This window comes from Chelmon rostratus, chromosome 14 (assembly GCF_017976325.1).
Source record: "Chelmon rostratus isolate fCheRos1 chromosome 14, fCheRos1.pri, whole genome shotgun sequence".
NCBI classification, from domain to species: domain Eukaryota; kingdom Metazoa; phylum Chordata; class Actinopteri; order Chaetodontiformes; family Chaetodontidae; genus Chelmon; species Chelmon rostratus.
In genome coordinates this window covers 4,777,659-4,796,163 of record NC_055671.1, presented here as the reverse complement: position 1 = coordinate 4,796,163, position 18,505 = coordinate 4,777,659, and the positions used below count along the sequence as shown (strand labels likewise).

The 18,505-nt window shown below is 45.0% G+C and overlaps 1 protein-coding gene across 1 annotated transcript in view; it reads left to right on the top strand.

Annotated features, from left to right (window-relative positions):
- The first annotated feature begins 467 nt into the window (after positions 1-467).
- atp2a3 (ATPase sarcoplasmic/endoplasmic reticulum Ca2+ transporting 3) overlaps positions 468-18,505 on the top strand; it is a 44,753-nt gene continuing 26,715 nt past the window's right edge. The window contains exons 1-3 of the mRNA XM_041952992.1: positions 468-955; positions 13,450-13,467; positions 13,802-13,884. Coding sequence (XP_041808926.1) covers positions 838-955; positions 13,450-13,467; positions 13,802-13,884 — 219 coding nt within the window. The 5' untranslated portion in view covers positions 468-837. The remainder of the gene's footprint in view (positions 956-13,449; positions 13,468-13,801; positions 13,885-18,505) is intronic.

The following is an 18,505-nucleotide window of genomic DNA, read 5'->3' as shown; positions in this document are numbered from 1 at the left end:
TTTTTTTTTTTTTTTAGTTGCGAGGACAACTTCACACTGAGAAAATAGCTTGGAGTTGCTATCTCTCTGAAATGCCTTTTTTTCTGACTTGAATCAACTACAAAACTAAACCAGTTGACTAGATTAGCCCAATCTTGTGCAACTGGCCCCAAGGCTGCAGGGTTAGTGCAACTATCAGTGTGGCTCCGGACTGATCTCAGACAAGCAGCAGCTGTCCGGGTGCTGATGGGTTTCAAACCGCTGCTGCTGTCATGACGTCCTTGAGCAAGGCACTGTGCGTCCCTCAGCTGCAGGGGCGCTGATGTGCAGCCGACTGTGTCGAAGTCTTCGAGGCAAATTTCCGTATAAGGAGCAACGGCCTGACGTCACGTGACAGCGTTAATAACCTGAAGTTAACAAGCCGCACAGTTCAAACAGCAGTGACGGAGCTTTACGCATCCCGTTTCAGAGGAAGACGTTTGAGGTGGTTGCATGAAGCAGCAGAACCCTGCGCTCAGGTACGCGCAGCCAATGGGAGCGCAGGAGGGAGTGCTCAACAGCCGAGGGGCGGTCCGCCCCGGCTCAGACACAGCACACCTTCAGATGGAGATGAAGTAGCAGCGGCAGTCGAGCGACAGAGCAACACTAACGTCTGTACCGCGGATCCGGAGGTTTTTCTTCAGGGGGGACAGGTGACAGAGCAGAGCGAGCGACCCTCAGCCGCCTCGGCGTCCATCGGTGGAAATTACTGCTGGTTCACCCCCCTCCCTCCCCCACCGCACACCCTCCCGATTGCCACAATAGATGTTTCTCAACTACATGCATTTCGACCTGATCATCTAAGCCCAGTCCAGCACGATGGAAAATGCGCACACTAAATCTGCGACTGAAGTTTTAGACAACTTCGGGGTGAACGAGAACACTGGGCTGACTCTGGAGCAAGTCAAAGTCCATCTTGAGAGATATGGACCGAACGGTGAGTAGTTCTGTACATACGTGTGCACATTTGCATCTTCGTGCCAGTTCAAAGCTGGTGCGTATCGCAGCCCGCATCGATTCATTCGCCAGGAAACCCAACTGCTGCCGTTATGTGTCAGTGTGTTGCAAATGGTGCGCGTAAAAAGCAATCATATTCCCTCTGGCGCACAGTCAGTGGAAATGTGAATGGCACATTCATGATGCACGCGCCTGGTTTGGAGTCATTCATTGCATATCACACTAGTTAAAGTTGACGCACAGAAGCGCGGCTGGGCAGAGGAGATATCAGTGCGAATGAACTCATTGAATTCAGCTCTGGATCGAGTGGAATAATTCATCCAGAGAGCTGAGATCGCCTCATGTCAGGTCCGGTTTGAAAGTATGTGAAGTCCACTAAAGAAAGCTCTATTCTCGTGGAAAACAAACCTGCAGCCCGCCCCCACTAAGTACTGACACAGTAATGTGCTGCTGTTGTGTGCGCGCGCGCGCGCGCGCGCGTGTGAAGACAGACATCCCTGGTTGACATGCAGGGATCAGGAAGTGCAGAGCAGGCAGGCTCGGCTACTGGAGTGGAAGAAGACGAGCTGGTGAAGATAATGAAACAAAATCTTGAACAACCTGTTTTCACTTTCAGCAGCTCGTCCTGCACGTGGCTTTTACTTTTCAGTTCAGGTTACAAGATGACAGAGGGAAGTCTGCGTGTCATGATGGCGCTAACCTCTCCTGTCAGAGCAGGACCAGTGCATGTTATTTATCAGGTGTCTTTCAGGTGAACGTCTAACTTCCCTCGAGCTGCGTGGCCTTAGCAGCACAGGAGCCCCCCCTCCCCTCCGAGAACACTCTTCCACCCAGCTGGTGCTCGATGAGTGTTTTCGCGTTGAGCTCGGACCTGACATCGCCACACCTTTCCCTCCTGGCCCGTCATTTGCATGTGTGGCCAAGCTGTGGAGTAGAGCGGCGCATTGTGCCAGCCAAACAGTGGCCCTTTTGTTGCAGCCAGCCACTCTACCCAGGGGCTTGTGATGACTTCATGGAAAAAAAGCAACGTCTTGCCACAGATAACATCTCTTTCGCTTTTAGCTGTGAACTTCCTGCCTCGTGCGAGTGCACTACAGATAAACGCTGGAGGGAGGGGACACCCTTTTCCCCTTTTGGGTGCTGAATGTATAGGGGTCGTCCACCTGAGCCTCCACAGGCCAAAAAAAGGGGGGAAAAAGCGGCACAAAACTGGCTCGGGTGTGTTTACTGTTTTAGTACGTGTCATTGCAGAGTGATGTACGGCTGCTAAACGGCTCCTTCCCCTCTGCTCACAAACCGCAGACTCTGTAGTTGACTGCAGGGACTCTGTGTGAGCCTTGGTGTTTTGTTCCAGGGAGCGTCCGTTCAAAGCCCGCTCCCACTGACATGCATGCACAGTGTTTCACTCTGGGGCACAGTTAGCAGGATCTCATTATCAGCGGGGTCATTAACCTAAATCAACATATGCACAAACAAGATCTCCACTGTGCGCAGTCGGTGTGTGTCTGAGTTTGGACGAGAGAAGGCAAAAAGGAGGCGAAATTGACTTGATCTGCTGTCGGCTCGCCGCCGACGCACTGCTCTGAGTGTCCGCAGGAGGAGGCGCTGACATGCTGGGGGGGGTTGGGGGGCTGATGTGACACGTTTGAGTCAGACATCACACTCCTCCGTGGGACTGGGGAGGTTTTGCACACTTGATCGGCCTCTGGAGTTTAATCACTGCTGGTTTCTAGAAACATCTGAGGAACTGTCTGTTAGCTGACAAAGAACCCCACAATTAAAACATGATGAGAGTCTTGCCTCATTACTGCTATAGATAGCTTGGAAGTTGAACATGTGGTGAAGCAGCTTTGAGGTCACGTGCTTTGGCTTGGTTATGGGCTTTTAATCTTAAACTGGTTTAGATGACAACATCCAATCAAGCTGTCTCATGAATTAGTCTGTAATAGTTTTTGCACTTCTGTCTTATTATGATCAGAGATTCATCTTGTTGATTTGACCTTGTTCTTAATAGTACAGATTCTTGCTTTTTAATGTGCTCATGGTTGTAGCAAAGCACATTAAATGTTGTTTTTCTAAGTAAAGCCAGGTAAGCGGTGGCCGGGCTTTCCTGGCTTTGTGTCGGCGCTTTCATGTGCTGTAATAGTAAAACCCCGGCGAGCAGTGTCAGAGTTTCTGATCCCTTTCTGAGATGCTGGAAAATGCGCTTAGCCGCCACATCTGGACAGTGTTTTCTACAAAGCTGCACAACAGAGGCGGCTGACCTTTTATTCACACCTTTCATTCATGGTCCACCAGCAGGTCCTTTGCTTGAAGCGTTCGCTCACACACTGAAAAAAATACTGCTGAGTTACGTTTGAGATCGACATGCACCTCAATTCAAAAGACAGTTTATCTCCTTCATTGTGAAATAGCTGGTTCTGATATAGTAGAAGATGTCACAGGCCTCTCTCTCTCTCTCTCTCTCACACACACACACACACACACACACACACACACACACACACACACACACACACTGTGTGTGTGGGTGCACCAGGAATGTTTGTGCTGTTACAGCTTGCGGTGCTTGATGATTGTGTCCTGTGCACTCACAACCCCAATTTCAAAGCCGCAGCCTGTTCAGTTTTAGAAAGTGTCAGGGAAAGGGCATATTGTCCTCATGAGCAATCAACTATTTTTGTTGGTGGAGGCGACATAGCCAGCAGTTTTTCCCAAAAGAGCTGACGCACAGGTGAAGGAGTGTCACAGAAGTTGTCAATGCATTGATTCCTCTTCTTTTTTTAACATTTAAGTGAATTTTGTGCTTTATAATCTCACGAATGACACCGTCAAAGCTTCAGACGTTCAGATTTTAAAGTCTAGTTTTATGTAAGGGGCATTATTAATGAAAGAATGTTAAATAAGTGACTCTTTGGGCTTGAGAGCCTTGGAAATGAGCCTCTGTTGTATCTCTTGGCACACCCTCTACCAGAGTACAATTGCGCAACGTATTCAGGTTAAACAACCTAGCGATGCATGTTGCACCATTGTGATAGAGTGTCTAATGTTAGATACGTATGTTGACCCTCAGCCACAGTATGATGCAGACGCTGTCAGCAGTGCCAGAGACGATGTGGCCAGCGTGGACTGGTGGCAATAAAGACAAACCTATCAGCACTCTGCACACACGCTCCCCTGAGCTTCTGTTCATCTTATTGACTTTAAGTGACTTTAATTATTTTATTGATTTCAGTATTTGACACGTCGGCTTGTTTTCTGAAAGTGGGATCGCAGTAACTCCCTGACACCTGCAAGGTGCTTTGTTTGCAGCCATTGGTGCAATCCTGAGAGCGCGTGACGCTGCTGCTTGTGACTATTCGGTGATACCGTCGTCGGTATGTTATGCAGTGTTGCTGAACTTTCCTCACTCTGGTTTCTGCCACAAATAATTATTACAACTTCCTCTAGTGGAACCTCACCTAGTGTTGTTTCTCTTCCTGTTCTGCAACTTGACATAAAAGCAGCCTGACTTACTCGCTCTTGCGTTTGAAATACGAGAGACGTTGTGCTGTTTCCTCCTCCTCCTCCTCCTCCTCCTCCTCCTCCTCCTGTACACCGACACACTCAGCACTGCTCATTGCAGTACACTCCTCAATCAGTGGTCGCCGGCTTCCGCTGAACTGTCACTCGCTCTGAGAATTGTCCAGTTGAGAGCTGAATTGTGGTAACAGTGTTGGCGTTGTGTGGGCTGAAACAGGAGAGTTAAGTTGTAGAGAAGTAATTTGGAGTCCTTGGGGTGTTGAGTCACTTCCCTCTTCTAGTGGGCTCTGTGTGTGCCTGCCCAGCTGCCTTCAAAGGAACTGTGATCCTGTTCTAGCTTGTCACTTGTCTTGCCTTTTTCCCTCCCACCTCTGCATCTGTCACTCACCATCATGCCCTTATGGTTAGATGCTGTTGAGTCACCGGGCTCTAACTCTCGCTGCCGTCTGCTGCGCGGGCGCTCTGCTACGACGCGGTCCGGTCCACTGAGGAGAAGTGTGCTCAGGGTGTTTCTTAGAGGGGCCTGTGTGCATGCAGAGCATATGCTGCCTTCAGGGTATAAACTGAACATGAGGTCATCTGAAAGTGTTCAGAGAGAGATGTGTGTATAGTGTAAAACACTGCACATAAAGTAACATGTAGCTCATCAGGGTCTGGAAAAATAAGGAATGACCAGAAAGATGTCCTTTTTATTTAGCTTAATTAAATATTATTTCATAATGACTTCTTCAACTGAGAATATCAGATATTTTTTTCATTGTAGTTTCCAAATTCTTTTAGTTAATTTGAATGCGCACTTAATGATGTTTTTCAAACCAATCACACCTTTTCAGACGCCATCATCGGTTCATGGTGCATTTTATCCATCATAAAAGTCCCCCATCGTGTTTTTCAATTCTTCACAAAGACACAATTAAAATGTAAAACTGAAGTCGCTTTAACTTTGAAATAATGAATGTCTGGTAACCTTGCAGAGTAATTTCACATATTATGCCAAGGTGGCAAAGTTCAAGAAATGAAGCCTCTGAGGATTTAAAGGACAATGTGTTTGTTATTGTCAACAAATCCCAGAAAAATTCCAAAAGGAAAACTGCGTTAGTCTGTCACTACTTTCCAACTTTCCTGTGCAGTCTGTGGCCCCAAGCCCGATTGTTCCTACTGAAGATGTTAAGCTTTAAAAACAGGGTTTAATCATTCAATAAAACAGCTGGGCGCTGTGGTTGTTAGCAAATGTGACACAGACAGGACTAGATGGTGCATTTATTGGGGACTATGTTCAGCTGCACGTTTGGAGCTCCAGTGAGTGAATGTGGCGACTAAAGTTCAGGCTCATCGTCATAATGGAACATGTCACCCAGCGCAGCAGTGCGGCCCGCTGATGTGTTCTGAATAGCTGTAGGACAGCAGTGGAGCTCTAGCACAGAGGGACACAATACACCAGGCTTCTTCATGCACATACTCTTGTTAGAAGGATCAGTTCATTGTTGGTTTTGGTCTTTTCATTGGAGGATCTAGAATATTGTGTCCCTTTTAATATCATTTTGGCACATAAAGATGAATTAAATCCTGTATGGACATGCTAAAAACGAAAGGCACCATATCTCACAGTGACATGCACGTCTAGTGTTCGGGGATGCATCTGGAATTTCTTTCAACCGTTTCAAAAAGAAGACCACCGTTTGAATTTTTCAGCAGTTTGAACGGCCTCCATTACTGCAGGGCTCAGATCAGTAAAGTTGCACCGTACCAGACATTTGATTGGACAGAAGTGTCGCTCTGGTTTCTAAACCTAGAATCAACCCTATAAATAGCGCGGCAGTAACACAGATATTTCAGTCGGCCGTTAGGGGGATTGCTGACTATTTTTCACAGCATTCAGCTCCTTCAATTGGCTACTGGGTGGCCGGGCGCCGTTCTCCGGGCTAGCCTGTCGGGATGTTCAGAAAATGGTCCTTCGCACAGCTGTGACCCTAAAGAGGAAGCGAGCCCTGACGAGATATCGACTAGTGCTAATCACCTCGTGCACGTCCTGCCCAGTTGACAGGCTCTTTTCCTTTTCCTCTGTAACTCGCTGATAGGACGCATCATACTGTGAGGGGTAGAATGTGGAGCAAGGCTCTTATTTGGTGTGTCAGAGCGTTTGTTTAAGCCTGAATCTAATGTGCATCGAGCAGCATATGTGTGCAGCTAGCGGCCAGATGTGTAAGGTAAATGCATAAACGCAGACATCTTTTATTTGTGAATAATCAGCAGTTTCTCTCAGGTAATCTACGCTGTGCAAATGTTTGTGGCAAATGAAATTTTATCATTAGACTGACCTAGATGTGTTCAAGATTAAGCAGTTAAGAACAGGCTGCTCAGTCAGACAGGGTTTGGTGCTGTTTGGTAGCTGGAGATGTCTCAGATACTCTCGCAGGATGAATATGAGAGTGATGCTGCAGTTTAATTTCAGCATGCGTTACCCTGTGATACACCCTGAGGAAAAAATCCAGTCTCTTTTTCCCTGACCACAGCCTGATGATGTCAGAAACGGTCCAGCCAATGAGCGGCCGCAGCAGCCACTGAGCTGAATCACGTGTCCGTTTCTGACTTGACTGGTTTGAAGAGATAAAATCTCCACGTTGAAACTAATTCTCCTTTTCTGACACGACAGCCTCACAAAGAGCTTTATCTCAGCGCAGCTCCGACGGTTGATGGTGTCTCCTCCCCGTGCTCCCAGCACAGAGAGAATTACAGGTCGATCGGTTAATCAAACAGAGCAGCTAAAATAATCTGAACTGTTCTGAGCAGGAAATCTCATAATTCCTCTCCTCTAGCGTCTTCTGTCGTCTCTAGCTTAGATGAAGCCATTGCTTCCTTTCTTTGTCTAGAGTATGAAACGCTAAATTCAAAGTCATGTCAGTCTGGATGTGTCAGCAGGTTTTAAATATTTGCTTTGTGTAAGTTGGGCGATGTTACTACAGCCTGAGGCTCATCCTGTTGCGGTGAATTGGTTTAAAACAACTTTTTAACCTGTGAAATCCCGTTTGACATTTTCTACTGGAATGTTTTAAAAAACTCACTAGAAACAAAAAAAACTCAAACCTTTTGTGACATTGTAGAAATATTTCCCAAATAAAAATAATGGCATTATTATTATTATTCCTATTAACCAATAGCTAGTTAGTTAGTTAACTGTACTGTGCTCTTATTGGGATATGAATATAGGCAGGGCATTTAAATGTCGTCATTAATACAATTAATATAACTAGCTCTAAAAACATGTTAACAGTTACTTTCAGGCATGTTAAAAGCTTTCAGTAGGTGGGTTTAAAGTAACAGAGACAGCTCCTGGACAAGTTTTGCACAGATATTCATGGTCCCCAGAGGATCCACCCTGCTGCCGTTGATGATCCTCTGAGTTTTCCTGTAGTGCCACCATGAGGCTGGAGTGCCATGAAATGTGGTTCAGACTCTGATGTTTCCCTCAGGGTGAATCATAATAACTGATTGTCCCTGAACCTTTTATTGAGTGGCACGATCAGGTTAAAATGCGAAACTCAGGACACCCCCATCTCCCCCATTTTATTAAACGTTTTAACATTATACCTGCTAAACATCACTCAAGCACCACTGTCAGCCTCACAGAGCCGCCTGCATGCCTATAAAGTCTTAGCCTTGTTTTGTCTGATCCTTGTGTTTGAGTACGGCAGCTTTAATCCAGTATGAGGGGTTTCCGGGCCAGCGTTGACTGAGGAGTAGTGTAGGCAGGTCGGGCCTTCATGTCCTTGTTTCATTATGCTGCAGAGTAGCGATGAGTGACTTGGTACCACTTCCTCCTCTGCTCCCTCCCTGACCCTCAGGGTGGCTGCTCAGAGGTCCACGTTGCTGCCAAAGATAGCTGCTGACACTCACCCACTTGACATGGCTGCGTATGACTTCCTCAGAGAAGGGAAACCCTCCATTGACATTTATGTAAATGAGCGAAACATTGGCTTTGTCAGGCTGCAGACGTCTCCTCTGCAGCTACCTCCAGTGCCTTCTGTGTAGCAGAGATAACAAGGTTAGGGAGGAGAACGGGGTACATTTATAATTCACATTTGATATGGTTAATGCTTTCAGACCTTTTCCGGTGGGAGAATACATTAGGAGAGTGAGCGGATATAGGAAGCTATAGTAGAGCATGTCATTAGGGGGTTACCTCATCGTGCTATTTATAGGCCTCATGGCCAGTGGATGGAGTGGGATCCTGGATCTGGAGCCACTTACTGAAGCCTTACTACTGTACCTCCATGCACCCACTCTACCTCTGCTCACGCTCCATCAGGTGGCAGCTGGCTGTTTATTTGGAGGTGTGTCTTCTTGCCTGCATGCTAGATGTGTATTAGCAGCCTGCAGAGGCTAGAAATGAGACTGTTCACATCACAATGTGTGTGTTTTGTTTTGTTTTTTTTTTTTGTTTTTTTTCGATGCCTGCAGTCAGAGCATGCTGTGTCAAGGCCCTGCTGATTGCATAACAGTTATTCTTGGTAATTTTTGACAGACACTGGCACATTATGTTGTGAAATGCTTGTTTTCGAGGAGCTTTTCGTGAGCCAAGTTGCCATGGTAACTGCTGAAAACTTTCTCATGTTTTGCAGTGTGCTCAGGAGGGCCTGAACTCTGGCTTATTAATACTGCTTAACCACACTCAGATGTGATGTTTAATGGGGGTCCCAATAACCTGAGCTGTAATTTGGTAATGGACTCGACTAGACTAGAAAGAGAAGCGTAAGAGGAGCTTTCAGTGAAAGCTGCTTTATCAACAGAGCGTCTGCAGTGCAGATAGATAAGCAGATAGACGACCAGTTTCCTGCTTTTCTTCCTGACTCTCTGGACGCAGAGAGTAGCTGTTGTTGGCAACGGTCTCCAGGAAGTGTCTCCCCTCTGCACCGCGCCGCCTGCTTTTCTGCTCCATGTAAACAAGCTCTTTTATTCATTGTCTGGGCCAGGAGGGAGGAGGCGGGGAGGAGGTGCTGTGGGGACACGGAGAGAGAGGGAGAGGTGAAGTCAGTATTCAGGAATGTGCCTGGGCAAGCCTCGGGTTGACACAGCCCAGATGACTGCAAGGGAATCCTTGGCAGAGGGAAGCCGGGGAACCCCGTTCAACACCTCCAGCCCTTTCCCTCCCTCTCTCTCTCTCTCTCTCTCTCTCTCTCTCTCTCTCTCTCTCTCTCTCTGTCTCTCTCTCCCTCCCTCTCTCTCTTGCTCCTTTCCTCCCGCCCCCCTCTCTCTTTCCACTTTTGTCCGTCTTGTCCTCTCAGTCAGTCTGTCTTTGTCTGCAGCGCTGGAGTCGCAGCCAGCCTGTCTGCCATAAAAACATTATACAACCAGGGAGGCACAGTAATGGGGAAACAGGCTTATGTCAGACTGGTGGAGCATGGAAAACAGTAGATCCCACTTCTCCACATTTCTGCTGCTGCTGCTGGCAGAGTGCAGCCAGAAGTCCCCCAAGAGTTCAACCGTGTCCAACCTGAACTCTGAAAACCCTCCAGACAGCAAGTTCGAAAAGCTACTCACAATGACTCATCAGCTATCACAACACGGGCTAAGGATGGTCCTTCCTGGAGCTGAGAGACAACCTCTGCACAAGGGGCAGTCCTACCAAGAAGGCTGTTTTCTAGACTATGCAAAAATCATCCACGGCAGATCACAAGTCAAAGTGCTGGGCTTTAATGCCTGTTTACGAACTTTGGTGCCTGTTTGTACTGCAGCAATCCGTTTCGCGTCCCCTTGTTTTATTACAAACCACATTAGCAAGCAACTTTTCACTGCCTTTTGAGATCATAAAAGCACATTTTGAAGCCATTGAACAATTCCAGGAGTCCTGATGCGAAATGATTTCTGAGTCCCCCAGTGGCACGCGTAAAGTGAGCGGCTGCAAGCTTTTTGTTTTTGGAAGGAGGCTGCAGGCTCGCGTCATGGCCCTTCCTCTTTCCAGCTCCTCTCTCCACAGGGTTTCGCACTCGTGTAGCGCACCCCGGTCGACACATGCAGACAAACACGAGGTTTCCGCAGCTCAAAGGAGAGCGGCCACGTTTCCAGAGCGAAATCATGACCAAACAGATGCTCTGATGGCCGGATACTGCACCAAATCGAGCAGAACATTAGCCGGTCAGATGAACATTATCGTTTCTCATCAAGTTCTTCAGATGTGATGGATGCGGTTCGTCACATCGGACCCGTTTGGCTGTGGCTTTGCGTTGGACTTGATGAGGACCTGACAACCGCAGTGACTAAGCACGCCTGTGTCTCATTGTGGTGACACTGATCAACAGTACTTGTCAATTAGAATGTTTTTAGAATATGACTGATGTGTTTTCTATTCACACCGGTGACTCATATATGTGGTGGGTGTCTTGTTCTGGTAATCAAATCAGAGTGGATAAGATGCTCAGCTTGTCTCAAAAATGCCCAAAAATCCAGCTCTTCTATTGAAATGACAGATGAAAAATGACAAGATGCAGAAGAAATGAGCAGCGAGTTGATTTTTGGCTTTGATTTTGTGGGAGTTTGCCCACATGCTGATGCACAAGAAGGGGGCTTTAGTGCACTGACCGCTAAGACTGGGAAATAAAGTTTGAGACTGGGGCTGCAGCATGAATGCCAATGACATCACCACAGCTCTGATCAAAGAAAAGTGTTGCCTGGACAAGCTGACAATGCTCACCTTTATTCTAAAAGGCCCCAGCTATTGATTTTTCATTTTTCAGTTAACTGAAAATGAGGCGGCCATCGCAGAGCCTGAAGTAAAACACTGCTTGTTTTGTCTGACTCACAATCCAAACTAACATTCATTTTACGCTGATATAAAACTGAAAAGATCAGCTGAGAAGCTGGAACCAGTGAAAAGTCATGACTGTTTTGCTTCACAAATTACTCACTTGATTATCAAAATTGTTGCTGATTCTGCTTTAGCTAATTAGCAGCTTTTTGGCTGATCGGCCAATCATTTCAGGCCTACTTCATGGTTTGTTTGCAGGCATTTTAAGATGGTTCAAGTGCACACTTTCTGAGTTACAGTGCCTACCATATGATAAAACATTTAGCAACACAATGGCAGCATAGCCTGTTAGGAATCATATAGTGATTTTTTTAAAGCTGCACTGAATCATATGGGACCCTGGAAGATTTAGAGCTGATAATTAGTCCATTAGTCATTAACTATTACTTGATTATCATATTATGGTTTCAGTCATTTGTTTATGTACAGATGGCCAAGAAGTAATTGCCTCCAGTATAAAAATATACATATTTTTGGTTTTCTTTGTCTCTTTGTCTTCTGTTATGATGAACTAAACATCTTTGTGTTTTGGACAGTCAAAACAAGTAATTGAGTATGCCAGCAGGGTTTTTTGGGATACATGATGGACATTTTTCAAACTATTTTCTAACATCTGATGGCGCAAATGATCAGTCGTGGAAAAATGGCAAGATGAAACAATAATGAAAATGATCAGTTGCAGCCTTGACAGATTTCTAAAAGCTTACAAGATTAATGCTGAACAAGTTGTATTACAAAGAAACATGATCTGACACCACTGAGATCATCGCGAGAGGACCCACTCCATCCACTTCATCAAAGACGTATCAAGTCCCATTTTAGAGATGATTTGAATTGTGGGACCATCAATGATTTCAGCCAACCTCTCCAAGAGCAGAAGATGAGCAATCACACTGGTATCAAAGGCCTTGGTTAGGTCTTATGAAGCTGTTTGTTGCTGCTGACAGTGTTTGAGAGAGTCATTATGCAGCTGAGTCGATACTGTTGGCATGAAGCTGCACAAAAGGTGCCGAAGGTGGAATTTAAAACATCCAGAGTTGAGGATCTGTAAAGGATCACTTGTGTCATTCTCTAGCCTTGCATTTGTAGTTACTCCAGTCAGTAACAATTCAGCAGCAGCTAAAAGGAAGCTGGTAAACCTTCCTGCATTGACCATTTTGTCATTACAACGAGGGTTTAACCCCAGGAAATGCTGTTTCCCAAACCCCTGTCTAAACCGTACCCTGCTTCTGCAGAAATAAAACCCCAACAATTAAAACATGAAAACAGAAAATTTGTAAGCCTGCAGTTTGCTGGTTAAAACATATGCAACAGCTGTGTGTGTGCACTGACAGCACGTTCGACAGGCGAAATGCAGCTATCTCAGAGCAGCACTGAGAAAGGAAAGAGGGCCACAATCTGCAAAAGAATCAACCTGAAATCTCCCAGCGAGGGAGTGAGAGCTTTGCTTTTTATCTGTGAGTGATCATTGACTTAACAGTGTATCTAACATTGCTTGGCTGTTACAGACGGCTCTCACCAGCAAGGCTCTGAACGCTGTCAGAATATGGATCCGTCTCTGCTTTTTAGAGTGACTTTGAGAACGCCAGTTTCCTTTCTTTAATTAATTGTATTTGTTTACACAGTGAAGGCTTGTCAAATGTCACTTTCATGAGGCTGTTCTCAGCACATATCAAAGGCTTTTCATATTCTTTGCAGCTGAAGCGAAGTTTAAGCTGCATATAAAGTTTATGTTATCTTCATTTTACAGTTTTTGCCTTAATACCACCAAAAAATACACAAAAGCAGCTGCCCATAGGTTAATGCATATTTCTCCTTGTCGCAGTCAGGGTTGGTTGAAATATGACCGCTGTGTTTTGACTGCAGCTGAAGTTCTACCTTAAAAACCATTCCAGGGTTTCCTGGGATCACTGTGCGTCTGTTCCCGGTACAGACAATAAATTAATCCATAATCAAGCAAGCAGAACGATTCTGCAGAGCAATTTGTTCTTGTCCATGCATCTCAAAGTCAGGCTGAGTTAATCAAATGTATTAACCGCTGTTTGTCTTTCTCCTCCACCCTCTACCCCCCCCCCCCCCCCCCCCACTCTCCACTCTCTCCGTCCTGCCAATTCGATTCCTTTACAACCGGCGTGGTGTGACATCCACAGAGCTCCCAGCTGAAGAAGGTAAATATTGATTTTTCCAGCGAACTGCTATCCTCCTCCCTTTACTACCTGATTATGTGTCTTGAGCCAGGATCTGTTCGTCTCTGTAGTCCGAGGGCTAGACTTTGGGAGTGTACACTGCTGCAGCTTTCCGCCCATGGGCACACAACCACACTCCTAAAAAATATAAGGATTGTCTTTCTTCTGAACAGCATATAAAGCTAATGTCAATACATCTTACAGATCCTTTCTACTCTTAAGTTTAAGGGTAGACTGTGAGTCCTCACCATGGAAGCTCAGACATTACATTTAGTGTGATGCGTAAAGGTGTGTGATGTGTGTGTGTCTGTTTCAGGGAAGTCCCTGTGGGAGCTGGTGGTGGAGCAGTTTGAGGACCTCCTGGTCAGGATCCTGCTGCTAGCTGCCTGTGTCTCCTTTGTAAGTACGACCCAGCTAATTAAAATGCCAGCGGCCTTCGTCTTATTTGTTCTCGATCTTGATTCTCGAACGTACCCCTCTGGGTATCTGAGACCCCAATTGGGCATTGGCCAGGAAATTGCCACCAAACAGACTGCTCCATTAGCTTTAGGCAGCTTTATTCCCCTGTTGGAACACTGCTCAGCCCAGTCAGTGGTCCCTTTTCATGTGGAAGCATTTGTATTACGGGCTTTTCCACCCAGTGTTGATATGTTTTCAGAGCGGGGAACAGGCAGAGCACTTCTGCCGAACTGGAAACAAAACTATCAATCAAATCTCCCTCTGCCGCAGCGCCTCAAACTGTGACCCGGGTTGCAGTTCGAGGGTGGTGAAGGTCAGAGAGGGGTGGAGTGGGGGAAGCCTGACTGCATAATAACTTTTTTCCATCTATTACAGCACGTCCCCGGTGTCTCGGGATGGAATTGCTGCTGCTATTTTTGAAAGTAGGAAAATTGCTCTAAAAACGCATATATGACACAATATATCTACTGGAGCTGTTGTGGTGTTGGTGAGAGCCTCTTGGAGCAGGCGTGGGCTGGAACTGCAGGACTTTGGAGCGTGGGCTCACTTTTCCTCATGTAAATCAGGCTTTCCTTACTTTAAAAAGGTTGTTTATAGTGGAACGCGGCCCCTGTTCCACTGCCGCACAGACCCACAATGTCATCGTTGCCTTGAGTGGTTTCAGCTCCATCACTGAAGCGAGGTTCCTTGCGAGCTGATCTGACTCAAAATGACAAATATATCACACTCCAGAGCAGCTTGTCTTGACCGCGTACATTTGTTGATGAATTATGTTCCTTTCCTCTTTAACTTTTGTGTTTGCTCAGTGTTTCGTGTGTCACCAGTATAATCAGGGTGTGGCTGCAGCAGGGTGAACTGGAGTGAAAGTTGAACCTTAGCCCGGGACTCATTTGGCTGTTATTTTGAATATATTCAAACTGAGATGATTAGACTCTCTGCTGCTTTGCATGAGAGAGTGAAGCTTATTATCAGACAAAACACATATTTTATATTTAGAGGATGTGACAACAAATTTAAAGCAAAAAGAAATAAAAGAGGGGAATTTAATTCATAAGGCCTGAGTGCGTCAAACCACTTCATTTCTTTGTGCAGTTTATCTCGTCTGCTGAAGCTACACGCTGATAGTCAGCCAACGTTCTGGTGGGGGTTTGATGCAGCCGGAGCCGCACAGAGAGCCACCCTCACCACCTGAAACAATCAGTGCACTTCCTCCCCTTGAGCTGAAGGGAGAGAGAGGCCTGATCTTTAATGTGGCTTTCCACACCACTACAGAAAGTTGAGCTAATGCTGAGGGGGTCCTCGTTTGTTTACACACTTTTTCAGTAGCTGACCTTAAGCATGTTTTTTCTCTGATAAATTTGATATGAATAAATTGTGTTTTTTCCATTTTGGCCGAGCACCGCGTGATGTTCCAAAACTCCGGAGACATTCAGATATAATGGGCCATCTGTCGGCATGTGTCTCAGCGTTCAGTTATGCGTGCGGGGTGTGAGGAGCGCGGCGTTGAACGCTGTGAGGAGAGGTTTGTTTTGGTGATGAAGCTTTGATTTCAAAACCCAGTGTTGAAGCTGAGCTTAATCTTGTCTCAAATTGCCAAAGGCAATTTCCCCCACATTCTCTCCATTTGAACTCCTATTCAGCGTGAAAGTGGGAGTTAGGTATTCAGACCCCTCTCTGAATGCGTGCTGATTGTGTGAAGTGTCTTTTGAATCGTCCTCGCTGAGAGGGCTGCCATTGTTGCCCTCCGATCTCAGCTCAGTCAGAAGGGAGATTTACCGTCCCAAATGATGTGGAATGATGAGCTATCGACCAGGCTCAGGCTGCTGTGACGTACGCTCCGGTGCTCAATACTCTGCGGAGACTATACTCTTTTATCACTTGATAAGCCCCATCAGATCATGGAAAAGTACATCCACTTTGTCTCTCCTCCTCTGTCTCTGCTGCTTTTCCTGTGCAGTAATTTCAGTTTCTATACCTGCCATTGATAGAATAATGGAAACATAAATATCAAGTCGCTTCAGTGTTGCACTGTGGAGCTTTTTCTGCTATGATCTTCATACCTCAATGCTTATTATAACAGCTCTCAGTGAGTAAGCGCCATCTCTGACACCTGTGCAGAATCATTAGTATTCAGCTGTAATCACACTATATCTGGCTATAGTCCAGCCAGACCTTTTAATTGAATAAAGTAGAAGTATTTTCATTTGTAAGCTTGTCATGTATTATATTTTGACCTGACACATATCTCTGAGGTGCTTTGGGAATTCCTAGCCTGACTTTAAAGCAGCTATAATCATATTTTTATATTAACAACAAGGATCGCATGACTACATAATTGAAAGGGGTCGCTGGAAGCAACAAACTCACAAAGAATTATGACCTGACTCTGCAGTTTCCTTCAGATCTTCAGAGCTTTATCAGCTCACTGTTTTGGTTTTCTGGCCACAGTGAGAAGCTGTTTGACTGTACCCACCTGCCCAAGAATGGAAAGTTATCAGCTAGCTGATGAACATGGTTGTAGGCAGTGTTTTATCGTTTTATCAGAAGATGACAATATGTCAATGTTGTGTTAACAGCTAGTTTCTGCTTCCCTCTAGTGGCCAAAATGTTATTGCAGGTTTAAATCATGTATGGTCAGTTTTGGTCATATTTTGGGTGTAAGGCATCAGTGAGTTGTTGACATCACCAGTAGACTGACATCCCTCAAATGAAAACTAAAAAGGGGTAATTGATGTGCTTTGAGTCTGCAAAGAGCAGGTTAGGTGTGTTGTGCTATGCTTAAATGTGTTGACTAATAGGTCAACAACAAAAACCAAATGAGATGATTCCGCATCACTTGAACAGAATGATCTCCTCATATTATTTTAAGATTTTAATTGCATGGTAAGGTTGAAGATCCTTGACATTATTATTTTAAAGCAGGGATCTATGACTAGAAATGTCTTTAATGCCTGTCTTTAACATTCCACATTCATTCAGTCTTTGAACCTGCAGGTAAATGGCTTCATTTAGAGTAAATTTCAGTCTTTGTTGTCATTCAACCCACTCAAGCCTCGTGTTCTGGTACACAGTCCTTCGAAGAGACACTGCACCATAGAGAGATCTCACAAAATCCTTCTGTAAATGTTCTTTTGTGTGTGATTTTCCTTCCATCCAAGAGCTTTGGTGTACTGGATCTGAAGCATGCTACAAAATGGGCTTCATAAGAAAGAGTGTGTTTAAAATTAGCCCAGTTCATCCAGTGTAATCCCAGTGATTTTATTTCCCCAACGATCTAATTTCCTGCAGGACTTCATTTATTTTTATTGCCCTTGTCATTTCAGGCTTCATCTTGCTACTCCAGGCTACCCAAAATATATATTGAATGTATTCATTTATATTGATTTCTTTAAATCACACCCTTCATTTAATTTTAATTTATTCTCATCATTTTTATGAGATTATGAACTTTCAAAAATTTTAACTCACCAAGTAAAATGAATGACAGTCGACTGACTAACAGAGAAAGGCATACTAGACCAATTCATCATGCAATTGTATTTGTTTTGAATGTCCACTAGCTTTTCTTGTGTTTTCATCAGGCTCTGCAGTATCTTGCTTTGCAGTCATTTCCCACTTGAAATGTTTGCAGCCTCTGACTGTATTTACTGCAGAGCAACAGGTCTGAACCCTCTGGCCATTTCCCAGCCTTTCTCTTCCGAGTGCTGGGGTCGTGAAACAGCAGGTCAGGAGTGGATCTCTCATGATTTCAGCCACACTTTATCACCTGCTGTTGGCCGTGGAGGTCAGAGGTTTACTGCAGTCTGTAGACCAGCCATTCATAACCACAGGTACTTGTGTTGCAGGGAGTACATGGAAAAATTGTAGAGCAGCTCAACTAATTAAAATGGAAATTATGAGTTGATTTAAAGAAATTTCCCTGCAAGGGATGAATGAAACAGTGAGCAAGTGAGCAGAGAACAGTTAGACATCAGTAATAAATAAACTGTTTAAACAGATGTATTTGATCAATAGTTAAGTTGTGGATAAATTGTTGATCTTATCAGCTAAAATTAAGTGGTTTAAATGATTAGCATTAGCTTTAGGTAAGGTAATCGATAAATGGTTGAAATAATAAGCTATAAGTATTGAAGAAAAAGTCAAAATAGTTAGCTTAAAGTTAATGGTTGGAACTATTAGCATTAGCTTAAGATAAGCTAATGGATAAATGTTTGAAATAATTAGCTAAACAAGTGAAAATAGTTAGCTAAAAGTAATGGATAGGTGGTTGAAATGTCTAGCTTCAGGGACTCCAAGTCGTATTATGAATGCAAACTTCGTGGCAGTGACAGAATGTGATAATTTGCTGATGCTTTTTGACATGCACTCACACGTTTCAAACAACTATCACTGGCAAAGTTGTGGAACGCTGCAAAAACACCTGTTTGGAACATTCCACAGGTAAACAGGTTGATTGGTAACAGGTGATAGTATCATGATTGGGTATGGAAGGGGCATCCTGGAAAGGCTCAGTCGCTCACAAGGATGGATGGAGTGAGGTTCAACACTTGATTGCATAAAG